Source organism: Lasioglossum baleicum, chromosome 11 (assembly GCF_051020765.1).
Source record: "Lasioglossum baleicum chromosome 11, iyLasBale1, whole genome shotgun sequence".
NCBI lineage: Eukaryota > Metazoa > Arthropoda > Insecta > Hymenoptera > Halictidae > Lasioglossum > Lasioglossum baleicum.
In genome coordinates this window covers 7,978,628-7,993,455 of record NC_134939.1, presented here as the reverse complement: position 1 = coordinate 7,993,455, position 14,828 = coordinate 7,978,628, and the positions used below count along the sequence as shown (strand labels likewise).

The window sequence follows — 14,828 nt, the reverse complement described above, 5'->3', positions numbered from 1 at the left end:
TCAGTTAAATTCACACGAGTCAGCCCTACTCTTTCCCCCATCATTCGCTTGTCGGTTCCTTGAACTTGACGAAATCACCTCAGTAGACATGGATAGAGAATGACCGCAAAGGAAAGAGACAAAAAAGACGTTTTGAATGTAACTGCTGGCTCTCGAACTGATGTAAATGTAACCGTGCGCTATGGTGCAAATAGGTTAACACGTTGACCGCCGTGGTGGACTTGCTTAAAATTGATCGTCGTAGCACTGAACATCAGTTTATCTGAGGTGAACTAAATCATAGCAGGAGATGTGAACTTCATTATCAAGTAAAAAGCTACTTGACCTCAGGAATCGCCCCTTTCAAGGAAGTACAACATGTTTGGGAGTCCCTGTATATCCATGTTGCCCCTGTACATTACATCCCTGCATCTGTATCTACAAATAAAAAATCTTCGGTTTGCAGATACGCGACCTTGACACCGAGTCGCGTGACAATCACGATCATCTCGATCTGGCTGCTATCAGTGATGGCTGTGGTGCGGGAATCGTCGTTGGACAACGGGCCGGACTTCTGTCGTCGCCGCTTCACCGGGATAGCGTGGGAGCAGATAATCATGGCGATTGTGCTGTTAGGCTGTCCAACGTTAACGACCACGATCTTCTACACGAAATTGGTGATCCGTGTCCGACACGCCACCAGGGGTTCGTATAAGCCTCCGGTCGCGTTCTCGTGGGACTACGAGCTGGCCAAGGCGAACATGTATAGCTGCGTTATGTTCCTGATGTTCTGGCTACCGTTCGGCGTGGCCGTTTGCCTGAACTCATTCTGGCCGATGAGCGCGCGTGTCCTCTACAACCTCGCCTGGTTAGCACTCTCCAAGTCCTGTTTCAACAACCTCCTCTACTGCGTGGCCGACAGACACTTTCGCAGCGCGTACGTCAAGCTGTTCCACTACTGCTGCTGCAAGACCACGGTCAGCTTCTCGAGGAGGACACGCGGCGATCCTGCGAGGAACACCAGCGACCTCCGCTTCAGGGTCCACATCATCCACTCGTACACCAGCCCGGCGTCCTGCAGGTCCACCAGGGAACTGGGCAGACCCAACGGCCGAGACGTCTACGAGCTCTAAAGCCTAGAACTCACGGGATACTTATGGAATACTCACAGGATACTCACGGGATACTCACGGGAGCGTCCTCCACGACGCGAACCGATCGCGCGCCGTCCAATTCAACAATTCTTCTTCTTCTTCTTCTTCTTCTTCCTCTTTGCTGCCTCTTCTGAAGCGCTTCTGAGACTGACTCGCAGCTCACCTACGCCGGATACCGTTGCGTTTTGCCCGGCTAGATCCGCTCCCTTTCGTGCCGATTTCTTGATGATACTATCAGATATTTGGGCTCTTGTGTAGACTGACCCCTCGGCTTACCGAGTCTGACGCAAGATTAGACTGCGGATTCTATGCATTTATCATAAAAATTGGTAAAAACGTTTAAGGAATTTCAAGATACTGCCAGTGGCGCGTTACCCTATGGACAACTTGGGCAAATGCCCGGGGTCCCAAGCAAAAGGGGGCCCCGAACACAAACCAAGATCCAAGATCCAAATTCTGCGTTTTTCTCATAAAGTTATTTCGTTGGGGTTAGGGGCTCCGAAATTCTACTTTGCCCAAGGCCCCAACTAGTTATATCGCGCTACTGGATACTGGTGTAGTACTTTCAACTCTTCAACATGATTAAGAACAGAAACAAATCTGCATAAACATCCGCAGTCCAGTTATTTGTGAAAGACTACCGGCATCTTTGGACTCTTGTGCAGATTGACCTCTCGGCTTATCGAGTCTGACGCGAAGATTAGACTGCGGATTCTATGCATTTATAACAAAAATTGGTAAAAACGTTTGAGGAATTTCAAGATACCGGTAATATGCATAAACATCCGCAGTCCAGTCATTTGTCAAAGAGTACCGGAATACTCAGCTCCACGAGTATTATGGAAGTGAAAACTTCTCTAGGCGCACCGCGTACACATCTGCTGGGCAATGAATGAGTCTGATCCGTCACGCTCCGAGGTGAAACGCTATTCGGGTAAACTCGGGGGAACGAGAAACAGACAGGTGTGCAATCGCCATAGAAGTTTTCACTTCGTTCGTTGCGGTCTTATGCGCACAGTATTGATCTGTTTTTATCTATCAGTAGCTCATCAGAAAGTCAGCATAACTTGGGAAGCTTCTCGCGAGCAAGTATCCTAACACTGCATCGGAGCGTTGACAATGAATATGTTCGTGAACGATACGCTTTTGTGCAAACGCTCGGATACGTACCTGCTTATTATTCTTTTGTGACCCCGTTGCTGTCACTTCTTGCAAGAAATCGCATCACTCGCTGTCTCACCATCAAGAGCGTCCTAATTGCTGACTATAATAAACTAGAGATCGAGCGAGCTCGCACTCAGAACCGCATTCAATGCGAAAGGAAACATTTAGGAGATTGTGATCAACACCGAAACAAACAATCGCCGTCCATTCAAAACTTTACTATGCTCACGCTCCGATGTTCAACCTGCGTGCACTGTTTAGGCGTGCGCCAGCATTCGTGCAGTTGATCATTTTTGTTGACAGCCAACAATTTTCTTGCACATTCCTTAACCCATTTAGTCCCGAAATTGTTTCAGACAGAATGTGATACGTTAGTTATAAATGTTCACTCTTTGGCGAATTCCCCCACTCAATTTTTATATAGCATTGTTTATTCCCTCTACTTGACGCCGATATAAATTAGTTGTATGAAACTTAAGTATGTCAGTAAATTATTTTCAATGTACCGTATGTGGTACGATAGGCCTAAATGGGTTAATACTATTTCTTAAAGTACTGAACGTCGTAATATGTAACAACGAGTGCACAGAATGTGTATAAAATATTTATGCATTTTATAAACGCATTAAATGCATTTTGCACATTTTGTAAGGTTCACTTGATTTATTCATAAATTCATAAATATACAAGTACTAATTTACAGGAGTGTATGATACAAACAGTAAAACACAGGTGTTCGTACATTTATATCGTAGTTTATGACAATTTTGATAATCATTTAATTAGACACAACTTGGTTAATGAAATTTTGTTTCCACTTCAATTGAATTGTTTTTAACTCACTATAGATAAAAAGGAGTAAGGCTTGCAGTTGGCTAAAACGAGCTTAAACAGTGCACAAGGGTCAAGGAAATCCTTCCATTTTTTTTTACCCCATATATTATATATTCTTCCAACTTCATTCTTCCATGAGTCGACTGTTTTTTATATATTATACAAATGATACACAGAATTCCTTCGAATCGATTTCGTGAAAAAGAGAATCACTATACAGTTCTTTAATTTGATAAGTGGGATTACAGAATGAGATTTCTATTTTCTTAAAGAGTGTTTTCTATTTTTATTAAAAGCTCTATTTATATTCATTACTGCAGCAAGTTGGCTCACAGGACTTATTTAAGAAACAAATGTATATTCAAATTCTCTCTTTGAAGCCTGTTCTGTGGAAAACAGTTGAAGCTAAAGTTTTGAAGACTGAAAGAATACAAGGAGTGAGAGACTCGAACCTGCACAGGTTCGTGAGTGCATTCGAACAGTCCATAAGTGAAGTAACACACAACTTTCATAACACAATGAATATTTGAAGAATAATAATATATATATATAATGTAGCGGGTAGGATAAAATCTATCGATGTGACTGAAACCATGGCTAAAAACATGTATATCGTGGGAGCTAAATGAATACGAAGTAAGATGTTTATAATAATGTTGATAATGGTCGTCGTGATGATTTTGCGAAGAGGTTTGCGTTGATGATTTCAACTAGCTCGATGTAAAAGAGTTATTACGACGAGATAATAGCAATTACTTGGGCAAGAAAAGCGAAGAAGAATATGAAAAGTTAGTAATTATAAGAAGATATATGCATATCGTACAATTTCGTTAATATATCAATTTCTTAATTATAATGTAAAATTATTCCTACCAGCTTTTAGCAATTTTATTGAAGAAGCTTGGCATTAAAATTCGTGTTGACTTGGCTTTGATATAAAGTGAAAATTAACGACAATGAGCAGTCATGAAGTAAAACCAACACATGGAAATAAATAATATATAAAATTTAATGAAATCTCAAAGAAATTACAAGAATAGGAATACGAAGTTTATGTGTGCATTATATTATTTTTTAATTTATAATTTTGCATGCGTGTAAATGAGAATTTTCTACCGCGTTCCAATGTTATTATTATCATTATTATTTTGTCAATGGGAACGAAAAAATATGGAGACGAGCCTCATGTGCTTGTACTTCAATTCAGCAATATCTGTTAACATATATTTATCAATTGTTTAGTAATGTTATAGTAATCTTATTCCAGTTTTCTAGTCGTTAAATATTAATATGTTGTGATTCTTCTAAATTTACATTTTTGGCGAAGAAATGAGAGCCAAGGTGGAATTATACTAAATATTAATCGAGTATAGAACGCTTGTGTGAAGGGAAATGTAAACGCTGTCACGTAAAAATAAAAACTCCTGTTTGGCGACGAAGAGACGACTGAAATTCAACATATTACATCTATAATTAAATAATTTCTAATATTAATTTTTGCAAGGGATGGCTGGTCCTTCGACATTATTTATACATTGGCTGAAAATAACAAGACAAACTTTTCCATTTATCAACTTTGTCCTAGATTGCCAAATATAGTTCTTGGAAGCAACAGCAATTACAATTATGTTAAATATTTAAAAAATCAGCTACTTTTGCTTATAAGACAACAATGATAGTATTGTTTAAATGATGACAGAGCAACTTATCAAACATTGCATCGAACTTGTATTCAAAAATTGAAATTTGAATACGTACAAGCACACAAAACTCGAACCATCAAATGCACATAGTTTAGCAAAATCGAGTTGCCGAGAATAAATAAATATTCTTATCGATTGTCTCCTAACAGACGACAAACAAATGACTCTGAAACTTGCGTACTCCTGAAAAATGAGAAATTGATTGTGACAAGAAATTTTAAAAAGTACACTTTTCTCGTTCCACTGCACGAGGAGCATTAAAAGAACAAAAATGGAAACGCGTTCATTGTAAATACACGATATGTGCTAAAACTCGTATACATATACAGTAGCTGGTCTCGTGATTCTATTTATTAATGAATAGTTATCGTAGCAACGTATCTCCTGACTGTGTGTATAAATATATTGTATGTTATAGATCTCTCGTAATGAATTGATCCAAACGAGGAGCGTCTAGGGCCGGCTGGCATATGAAAGACAAGTGCTTAAGAAAGCCTCTACGCCACCATTTGTTCGAAACAATAGGTAGCATGCGGTCTCTTTGGCTCAATTCATTTCAGGGCAGCTATACATGCCTTCTGTCCATCTGTGATCACACTTTTAGGTATGATTGTTCGGTAATGCGGCATAATGTACATTGCAGTCTTAAATTTTGCACAGCCTTTGCTAATCATATCGTTTTGATAGATCGTTTCACGAATCCATCATTTTTGTACTTGCATTCTTGCACATAAAGGAATTCTTGCATTAAAGTAATCCAACAGTCAGATTTATAAAATAAAAATGTTGCCAATGGTTTTATACTGCAGCGATGACTTTTTAAACAAATAATTAGTAAATATAACATAACGATGTTTTAAAGTTAAAACGAAAAGAAAGGGAGCTCGAAAATTTCTTTCAATAGAATCGGTGAGAATTGTTATCTTTGAAGTTCTAAGTGAATTTTCTTCATGAAATTACTTTCTTCCATTTTTGATACTCTACATGTTATAATTAAGAGGAAACAGATACAAAAATGATGGATTCAGTGTAAAATGACTCTTCAACGAACATCATTTTATTAGTTTATTAGTACGTTAAAAAGTACTTGATTTATTAGTACTCGAAGGAATTCCTTTTGGATTCCGAAATGAACTGTTCAAACTTAATAATCATTTTCAGGAGAGAATGAACCATAACACATTGTCAGCTTTAAGCAAATCAGTGTTGTATCCTGATGATTTTACAAGGCTGCAGAAATTGATAAAATGATCTCGAACACACATTTTTACATTATGACTTTTCTCTATCTCGTGTAGTAACTCTTCTAATAGACCATTTTAATAATATTCCTGTAATGGTAAGAACGTGTAAGAAACGTGGTGCTAGAACGAAATATTCCGACTGCGGGAGGCAGTAAATATGTTTAAAAAGCGACCGATGTACTCGACAATAACACGAAGAATAAATTATTAATTTCATTACAACACTTTGCATAAGAATTGCGACACCGGCAGAATGGTAACCTGGACAAATTAATATTTCATATGACTCTGATTATTCATTCTAAAAAATACAAATATATGTTTCAAATATTTGATAAAAATGTCTTTTAAAAAATTCAAACATGAAGTAATTTAAGAATATCGATTGTTTCACCTAATAGTTAGCCAAGAATATAAAATTTTATTCAATTCTAACTATTCTAAACTTGTTAAAAGCGTGAGAGCATAAACGCCCGCAACCAGAGTCGCCAGATGAGGATAACACGAATCGAGGGGAAAAGTTACCCTCTCTCTGCCAGTGACGGAACGCGTCACGTGACGCGTTCGTAGAAGGGGAAGGTAGAGTGGGGACACGAGTTTTAATCCGGCGACTCTGCCCACAACCTTATTATAACATTTCTTTTTCTCGGTGTCGCAATTCTAATGCGAGTAGGTACATTTCCCCGCCGCGCCGCACCGGTTCGTGCAAAATTTAAGGCTGACGTCGAAACGACGAAAACTTTGTTAGAAGTTGCAACAAAACGGATCACTCTAACACGAGTACAAAAATCTCGGGCTATGATTGAACGTGTCGGGAAATTCTAAGGGGACGTGGGTTGTTCTAACAAAGGCAAGGGGGCAGGACACTGAGTGATAAGAAACGCCGATAACGATAGTGCTTGAGAAATGGGACCAGGAAAAAGTTCATCGTAACCGTTCTTTCCCGGCTACATTTTTATTATACAGTTTTTCTTGTTCTGCGACTGTCGCAACTTTCAAGCCGGTCCGAAATTGTTTATAGAAAAAATACATTGCGCGAGTGGTCCTAAATCATGACAATCATCGTTTGATTCATTTAGTAACTTTCAAATGTTTGTGAATCAAAATTTCGGAGTGACTGCAAACTGTCACAGATCTACTGGAATGTTCTGTGGATCTTTAATCGAGTTATCTTAAATGAGAAAGAATATACAGTAATTAAATTATAGTGGAGACTAATTTGTTAAATTTAAATGGAAGAGAAATTCAATTTATAATTTGTATTTACATCCATTGATACGTGAATCGATTAACACATTAGTAAACATGGAACATCTATATATTATAACAAAATTTATAATTAGATTGCAGATTTTATGGATTTATGACAAACGTGATCAAATGTAAAACCATTCGAGAAAATTTAAAAACTTGAAAAATACTGTTGGATTATTTCCAGCATGTTAAAATTATTAAGAAAAGAAGTAAACATTTTTATTTCACATAAAAATCCGGCATCTACTCACAATACCGCAACCTTTCATCGCGTACTCACAATTTTGGACCACTCCGGAAACCAAGTATTTGTATAATTGATTTCTTCGATCGCAAGACGAGCGGCGGTCGTGAAAGTTCTGTTTTACCTAGAGGAAGAAACTATTCTAGTCGTGTAACTGTTTAACGTACTCGTAACTGTGCGTATATACAATAGAATATCTTACACGAAACAAAGAATGTGTAGTGTGCGACGTAGAAGTGGTGCAAAAGTATGAAGTAGTTGATGATTTATGCCAAAACAAATTAACAGTGTGTAGTAAAATTCCCATGGAAATTTCGTTCTCGAGAAAACTGAATTTAAATGTAGAAACTATGAGTAGAGTACTCTGAAACTACGTGTAGAGTATAGTAAACTAGCTGAAACGTGGATTATACTACTTTCTTTTCTCGCTTGAAGTAGAATCAGCGAGCAATGGTCAGACATATTAACAAACGACGCGTTTCCTCCGCAGAATCTCACTATAGTGGTTCCCTTAGCGTCACGCCTCTATCCCCTCCACTTTGCGAAGCAGCCAATGACGATGCAGACAGAATAGCCTCCACTGCTCTCGAACGTCTCGCTGCACTCTTGTATCGTGTTAGAAATTTTTACTTTCCGTTTTCTTGAGAACGAAAAAAAAACAATGAATCTCACACCGTTGATTTGTTTTCGCAGAAAAATTTTTCCGACTATCATCGTCGCCCTGCGTACACAAGGCGTCTAACAAAATGTAAGCATAACTGAGCATTTATTACAGACACACATAACGAAACACCGTTTAAAATCATAGTTCACTTCGACGACTTCTCGCTAGTGTTTAACGTGTTTGCGACACGCCTAGTTATTATATTTTAGAAGATCCATTACGAATACTCACACACATTTATCTTGTTATGTAATAAGCGAATTGAAGAGATCTACCGGACAATATTGTATATTGTATACCGTGGATAATATAGTGTTACATAACGTGAAACGACTAATCTGTAGAACTCGTATGCCGTCTATAAGTGTAAACATTAATTCGCGTTTAACGATGGCCGTTGTAGCGGTAGCAACGCGTGACGTCATGTTTCTCGAATTGTACTCGATCATGGCATTATTCGCAGCATAATATACCATCGACCGAATTATATCCTAAGTATTTCAGCTTTCTCTGTCTGCAAACTGGTAGCTTTACTCTGTCTCGGAGAGACGATGGAAAATATTTGTCTTTCTTTCTATTTTTTTCGTTCGTGTACCCTTTCAATTAGTGTCAGCGTTGCTTACTTATATTGTGGTTTGGACCGGACGGAGGTCATCTGTTGTCGATCATTTCTAAAAATAAAGAAATCCGCAACATGCTCTCGGGCAGAGTATCGTGTTTACAGGCAGAGAATGTTTACGACAATTTGATGACAGTTATATTTTATACAATTATAGTTCTTTTATATAGTTTTGAGCCCATTTCTTTGAGATCTGTGGTAATTCTGCGCGGCGTCAGTCCCTGGCGACTGACAGCGAACTTTTCGCTTTTCAACTTTCAACTTGACAACTGTCAAGTGCTCGCTCGCTGTCGACTGAACGGAAACGACAGCAATATGTACAGGCGCCGTACACAACATGTTAACACATTACCGACCGGTGATTATCGCATAATTTTGAAAAATCCATGGTACATGGCTAAACACTTTTTAATGGAACCTTCAATAGCAATAGCAATTTTCATTGTGAACTAACAGGTCACTCTCAATAACGTCATCTAATAGTTTCATTTAAGATTGCAATGAAAAATAAAATTTCTATGCTTTCTTTTGGTAAATTTCACTATTACAGTAAATCCTCTATAAAGGCAAAAAGCCGTACACGATAAACGCAAAAAAATATCCCCTCCACTGTAGTAATCTAATCTCAGCTCGGGTATATCGGTGTGAACCACTACTAATGCGACGCGGAGAGTCGCAGTCGTCGGCACAGTTCAAAGGCCCGCATTTTTTAATGAAACTTTCACCAATATATTTGTGGCATTTTTCTGATTAAAAGAAGACCAAGCACGATATAATTTCAGCTGTATTTAGTGGTTTAATTGACGATGAACGTTTTGGGCGCAAGGAAGGACAGCGTATGGGAAAGAAAGAGACGCGGAGAGTCGCGGTCTCTCCTTAAACGCGCTGTCCTTCTCTGCGTTCGGCTCAGCCTTTGAAGCTCGAAAAAATAGTGTCCGTCTACGAAAAATGCAAACGAACCTCCCCGAGGCTTTTGAATTTATAGAGGATTTACACTGATATGCTTCCGGTCGGTGAAATATTAAAAGCCAATGATTTAAACTAGCTGCTAAAAAAATTCGAATTTGTATGGGACGTTGATAACTTCGGGTCAAAATGCGCCCAATTTCTGTCATCCGAGGGTCAACAAAGGAAGCAAGCTTGGGCACATTGACAGACATTGCAAGCCTGTTCATATCGCTTGTAGCAAGAGTCGCCAGATGAGGGGAAACAGTTACCCTCTCTGTGCCAATACCGGATTAATCACGTGACATTGTGACACAAGAGAGTGGGGGAATAGCGTCGTAGAAGGAGAAGATAGAGTGGGGATAGAAGTCTTAATCTGGCGACTCTGCTTGCAGCAAAAGATGCATATCCTTTGTAATCTATATACGTTCTGTTGTACATATTGTTGAACAATATACTCGCGAAATGGCACCCCTTATTTAGTAGGAACATGTTTTGTCGAGACTAATATTATTAATTCCACTGTACATTAATTATCTTCCGTCGGATGAGGCCACATTTCTCTCATTGAATTGAATTGAATTATTCAAAAATGGAATTAAAAATACCAATGTTATTATGTTATATCATGGTTTGAATACGTTCCAGTATACTTTCAACATTTTTTTTAACATTAATTTTAACAATGTATTCGTTCAATTGTTATTTACTAGTTACTATATTTAATACAATTCCAGGTCACGACAGAACTCGAATTTTTATCATTTTTATAATATCAAATTGTTAAATTGTCTATTTATATGTAAAAAATAAAAATGCATATATTTCACTATTATTAAAATCATAATAACATCACAATCATAAAATATCTCATTCTTTTATCCGTTCACAATTAATTAATTACGTCCTTACTTATTTCTCAGTTTACTAATCTAGCTTAGAATATTCATTTTACAGTCTGTTCTTGATTCATTTTCACCAACAATTTTATAAATAAAACAATTATATAAATAAAAATAAAGTAGTAACAACAAGATAATAAACAAAATTGGCAAAAAAGGTTGAAGATGTTATGGAATACATGAATTATATTAATCTCGATAAAAGTATGTCGAATTATCACTAGACTGCGGGTTTTATGTGCATTTATTTAATTAATTTCAGACTATCGTTATATTATTTTGTAAAAATTATAATTAACAAGAGGAGACATTTTTGTGTAATTACTATTTTCAGTAATTGACACAGAGAATGTATAATTTGTATAAAGATCCGCAGCCTACTAATCGCACACCCACTGTACAATTGATTACGCAGAAAGTGTATTTATTTTTTAAGTTACATTCCGTTTCGTATTGACCCGGCAGTCTAGCTTCGGTATCAAGAAGCTAATGCATAAAGATTGCTCTGGTAACTGGTAAATAATGAAATTGTATCGAATCCAGTAAACAATGTACAGTTTTACTGAGTGAAGTTGAGCAGGAGGGGTGGGAGTTGAAATAGATGGTCGCTATTAGTCACCATTAGTTTCCAACACTTCTCCTTGTTTTCCCCCATCAATTCTCCTTAGTTTCATTCGCCGATTCCCTTCCTCTTGGTGTGCAGACTGGAAATCCCCATTGGCTCCTCCCATAAACTTCAAGTTCGCTCGGTAAACCTATAGCAGGATAAATAAGCGCGACAGAGTTTGTGCGGGCCGATTATCCCGTCGCTTGAACCGTTTTCCGAAAACCGGACAGCAAACAGATTGCCACTATGATTGTATGGTGCTACTTTCTATAAACCGCCGAACATATACGTACAGATTAACAAAGTGCGGAACCAATTACTCTATTTCGCGTAGCTTATTGTTAGTCACGAATAGACAGCGGATTTTATGCATTTACGACAGAAATGAGTAGGTGTAATTTCAAACATTAAAAACATCAGACAAATTTAAAAATACCTTTATATTATTTTCAACCTATTGAACGTACCACGACTGGTCAAATGACCGGTGTCACATTCTTTGCTTTATAATCATTGAAGTTGCAAGGATAATTCCACTAGAAATTATTAAATGAATTTTTTCTTTCAAGCACGTATTGTTATAAAATTTGCAAGAAATTTAAATAAATTCAGTGTTGTCATTTTTATAAAACAATGTGTAGCAGTCGCATTTTTGTGCTCGGTGCGGTTAGTGTTAAGAGAGAAAATAAGTTTCTATGTCACTCCGTTTTCTTGCAATTCAGCTGGAAAATTTTTATTTTGCATAAAGAGCCGCTGTCTAGTCATGAACGACGATACAGTTGTAGCGTGTATAGGATACATAGGTGTCTTGTAAATAACCGGACTGCGGATTTTCCTGCGAATTATACGAACTAACATTTTCAAAAATATATATTCCCCTCGTAAATGGTGTAAAATTAGTTAGAAATTCCATCGCGGTCTTCGAATCACGGTAACATTCTCAATGGCATGTTTATTGCAACGAAAGCTTTCTACGTCCTCCATATTAACTAGACTATACAGATCGATATTTATTGTTCCCATGTTAGACTCGAAATTGATAGAAGACAGTTGATGGAGTTGACACTGATTTTTCAAACATTATCAGTAGACTGCGGATCTTTATGCATTTATAGGAAAATTGAGTAAATGAAATTCAAAATGGTTGGAAAATTTGAAAAATTGAAGATGTCGATATATGATTTCTCCTTTATTCAAATCATTAAGGGAAGAAATAACATTCAATTTGGTTTCTATTTCTTGCAATCGATGCAGACAATTTTTATTTTGCATAGAGATCCGCAGACTAATTGTCAGTCATTGAGCGAAGCTATGATTATAATTTGAACATTTTTATTGTTACAACTCCGTCGAACGAAGTGGAGAGCTTCTGTTACAACTCTACTGTCTATGCAAATGTAATTGAGGCCTGTGTGCATGCATTGTTTTCTAGTTTGGGAGGGAACCGACATCAATATAAGACATAAGATCAAGATTGTTTTATTTTAACACTTCTGACTAGCTCTTGCCATAAATTATTTTCCTGAAGTTTTAACTGCAACATTCCATGAATTCCAAATTCGAGGCGAACTTACATCTAATTATTAGGTTGGAACGAAAGTTCGTAGCGTTTTTAAATCAAAATTTAAAAATAAAATTAAGATAATTATTCATAGGTTTATTGAATAACATAAGTCACCGAAAAAATGGCAAAACGTAATAGAAGAGAATGGAGAATATGTTATTGAACAAATCTATGTATAAATATCCTAATTTTATCTTTGAGTTTTAATTTAAAAACGCTACGAACTTTCGTTTCAACCCAATATTTTCAATGGTTGCTATTTATGCCTAAACCGGATAGAGACATACCAAACTTGAATCAGAAATTGAACAATTGTTAACATTTGCGTGAAAATAATTTTAACAGAAATTTAACAGAATGTGATTACCTTGACAACATATGTCGAGATCAAGGTCATTGGAGCTGGGTCTCCTTTTGTCAACATTTACCTCATTATTTTGTAGAGCTTATTATGAACATTCGGACAATGTTCGTCGTATTATTCAGACTTTCAGGACATTTGAAACAGTCTATTGCAGATTGCACAACAACAATGTTGTAGAACGCCTAAGGCCGCGGTCACAGTGTCTTCGATATCGGCCGAATCGTCCGACATCGGATCCACTGTGATCGCACCTTAATTGTGGGAATTCCTTAGCGAGAATTTCAATTTCATTGATCTACAGAACAAAAACATCGACATCCGCCTAAAACCATAGTAAACGTTTGCAACTAATGAGACTAACATTGCAAATAAGAAACAATGCACCAATACATATGTAGCAAGTCGTGTAAAATCACTCGCGATTGAACCGAAAGTCATTCTCTGTTAGAATTCTTTGACAAATCTAATGTTACGCGAATACTTTACCAATTATTTTTCTTTTATATAGAAAATTCTGTTGTTCTAACTTCTATTTAATAAATTGAACGATTGACGCTACCGCAAACGAGTCAGCGGATCTTTATGCAAAATAAAGATCTTCTACCAGAATTGCAAGAAACTGGAGTGAAATAGGAACTTACTTACTTTTAAAAATATCTTTTTAATAGGTTGAAAATGATATAACTGTATCTTTAAGTTCTTCTACTGTTTTTACTGTTTCAAATTACACCTACACATTTTTGACATAAATGCATAAACATGCGCTGTCTAATGATAACAAATATATGGATCTAAATAATGAATATGTATCTGAGTAACTTTATAGGAATACCGTTGTAGACACTGGACTTAAATTTTCGCGACACAATTTACGAAACTGAATATCGCAAATTGCTCTGGTTGCCAGAGTCTGGTAGTCAAGGCGAACGAAATTACCTTTTGAATATATTTTTCTCTGTGAAATTGTTATGTGTACTAAGTCGCCGCACATGAAACTCCGAGGACCATGAACTCACAATAAAGTTTCTCCGTTCTCTTTGTAGTGATTGAAACTCTTTCATATTATTTCACTATAAAACGATATAAACTGGCAAACAAAAAAAAAATAAAATAATATGAAAATCGATGTTGTATTAATGAATGTCCAACTACGCGCGACGAAGCATGAACAGTTTATGTGACTGTCGATTAAGAGAATTCCGAATTAGATTAATCGCAGTGTAGAATAGCGAAAGTCTTATATTACGTATCGTGTTAGGGTAGACATGTTAGCAACACAATAGAGTCTAAATTATAACACGAGACATTCTCATTCTCATTTATAGCACATCGATATGTGTTACTACGTACGACATGAACATGTATTTATTTTATATCGGATGTATTTCGCGTTGATGTATGTTTTGCAAAACGTCGTCGTCGGCGACATCATTTCGAACACTATTATGAAAATGAAAACAACGCTTCGTTTCGTGGATGTATTGTATTTTATCATGGATTCTGTAAACGTAGATTTTATAATGTTGTAATAAAAATATTTCTTTCTATACGAACTGGTTTTCCGTTACTGTGACTAGCGCACTGATT

The 14,828-nt window shown here is 36.9% G+C and overlaps 2 protein-coding genes across 2 annotated transcripts in view; both read left to right on the top strand.

The window, feature by feature from the left end:
• Nucleotides 1-14,355, top strand: part of LOC143213250 (adenosine receptor A1) — a 57,582-nt gene extending 43,227 nt beyond the window's left edge. The window contains exon 5 of the mRNA XM_076432921.1: nt 446-14,355. Within this exon, the coding sequence (XP_076289036.1) occupies nt 446-1,112 (667 nt within the window). The 3' untranslated portion in view covers nt 1,113-14,355. The remainder of the gene's footprint in view (nt 1-445) is intronic.
• The window catches only part of LOC143213246 (uncharacterized), a 322,622-nt gene that overhangs the window by 76,446 nt on the left and 231,348 nt on the right, over nt 1-14,828 (top strand). The gene's annotated exons all lie outside the window — the stretch shown is intronic.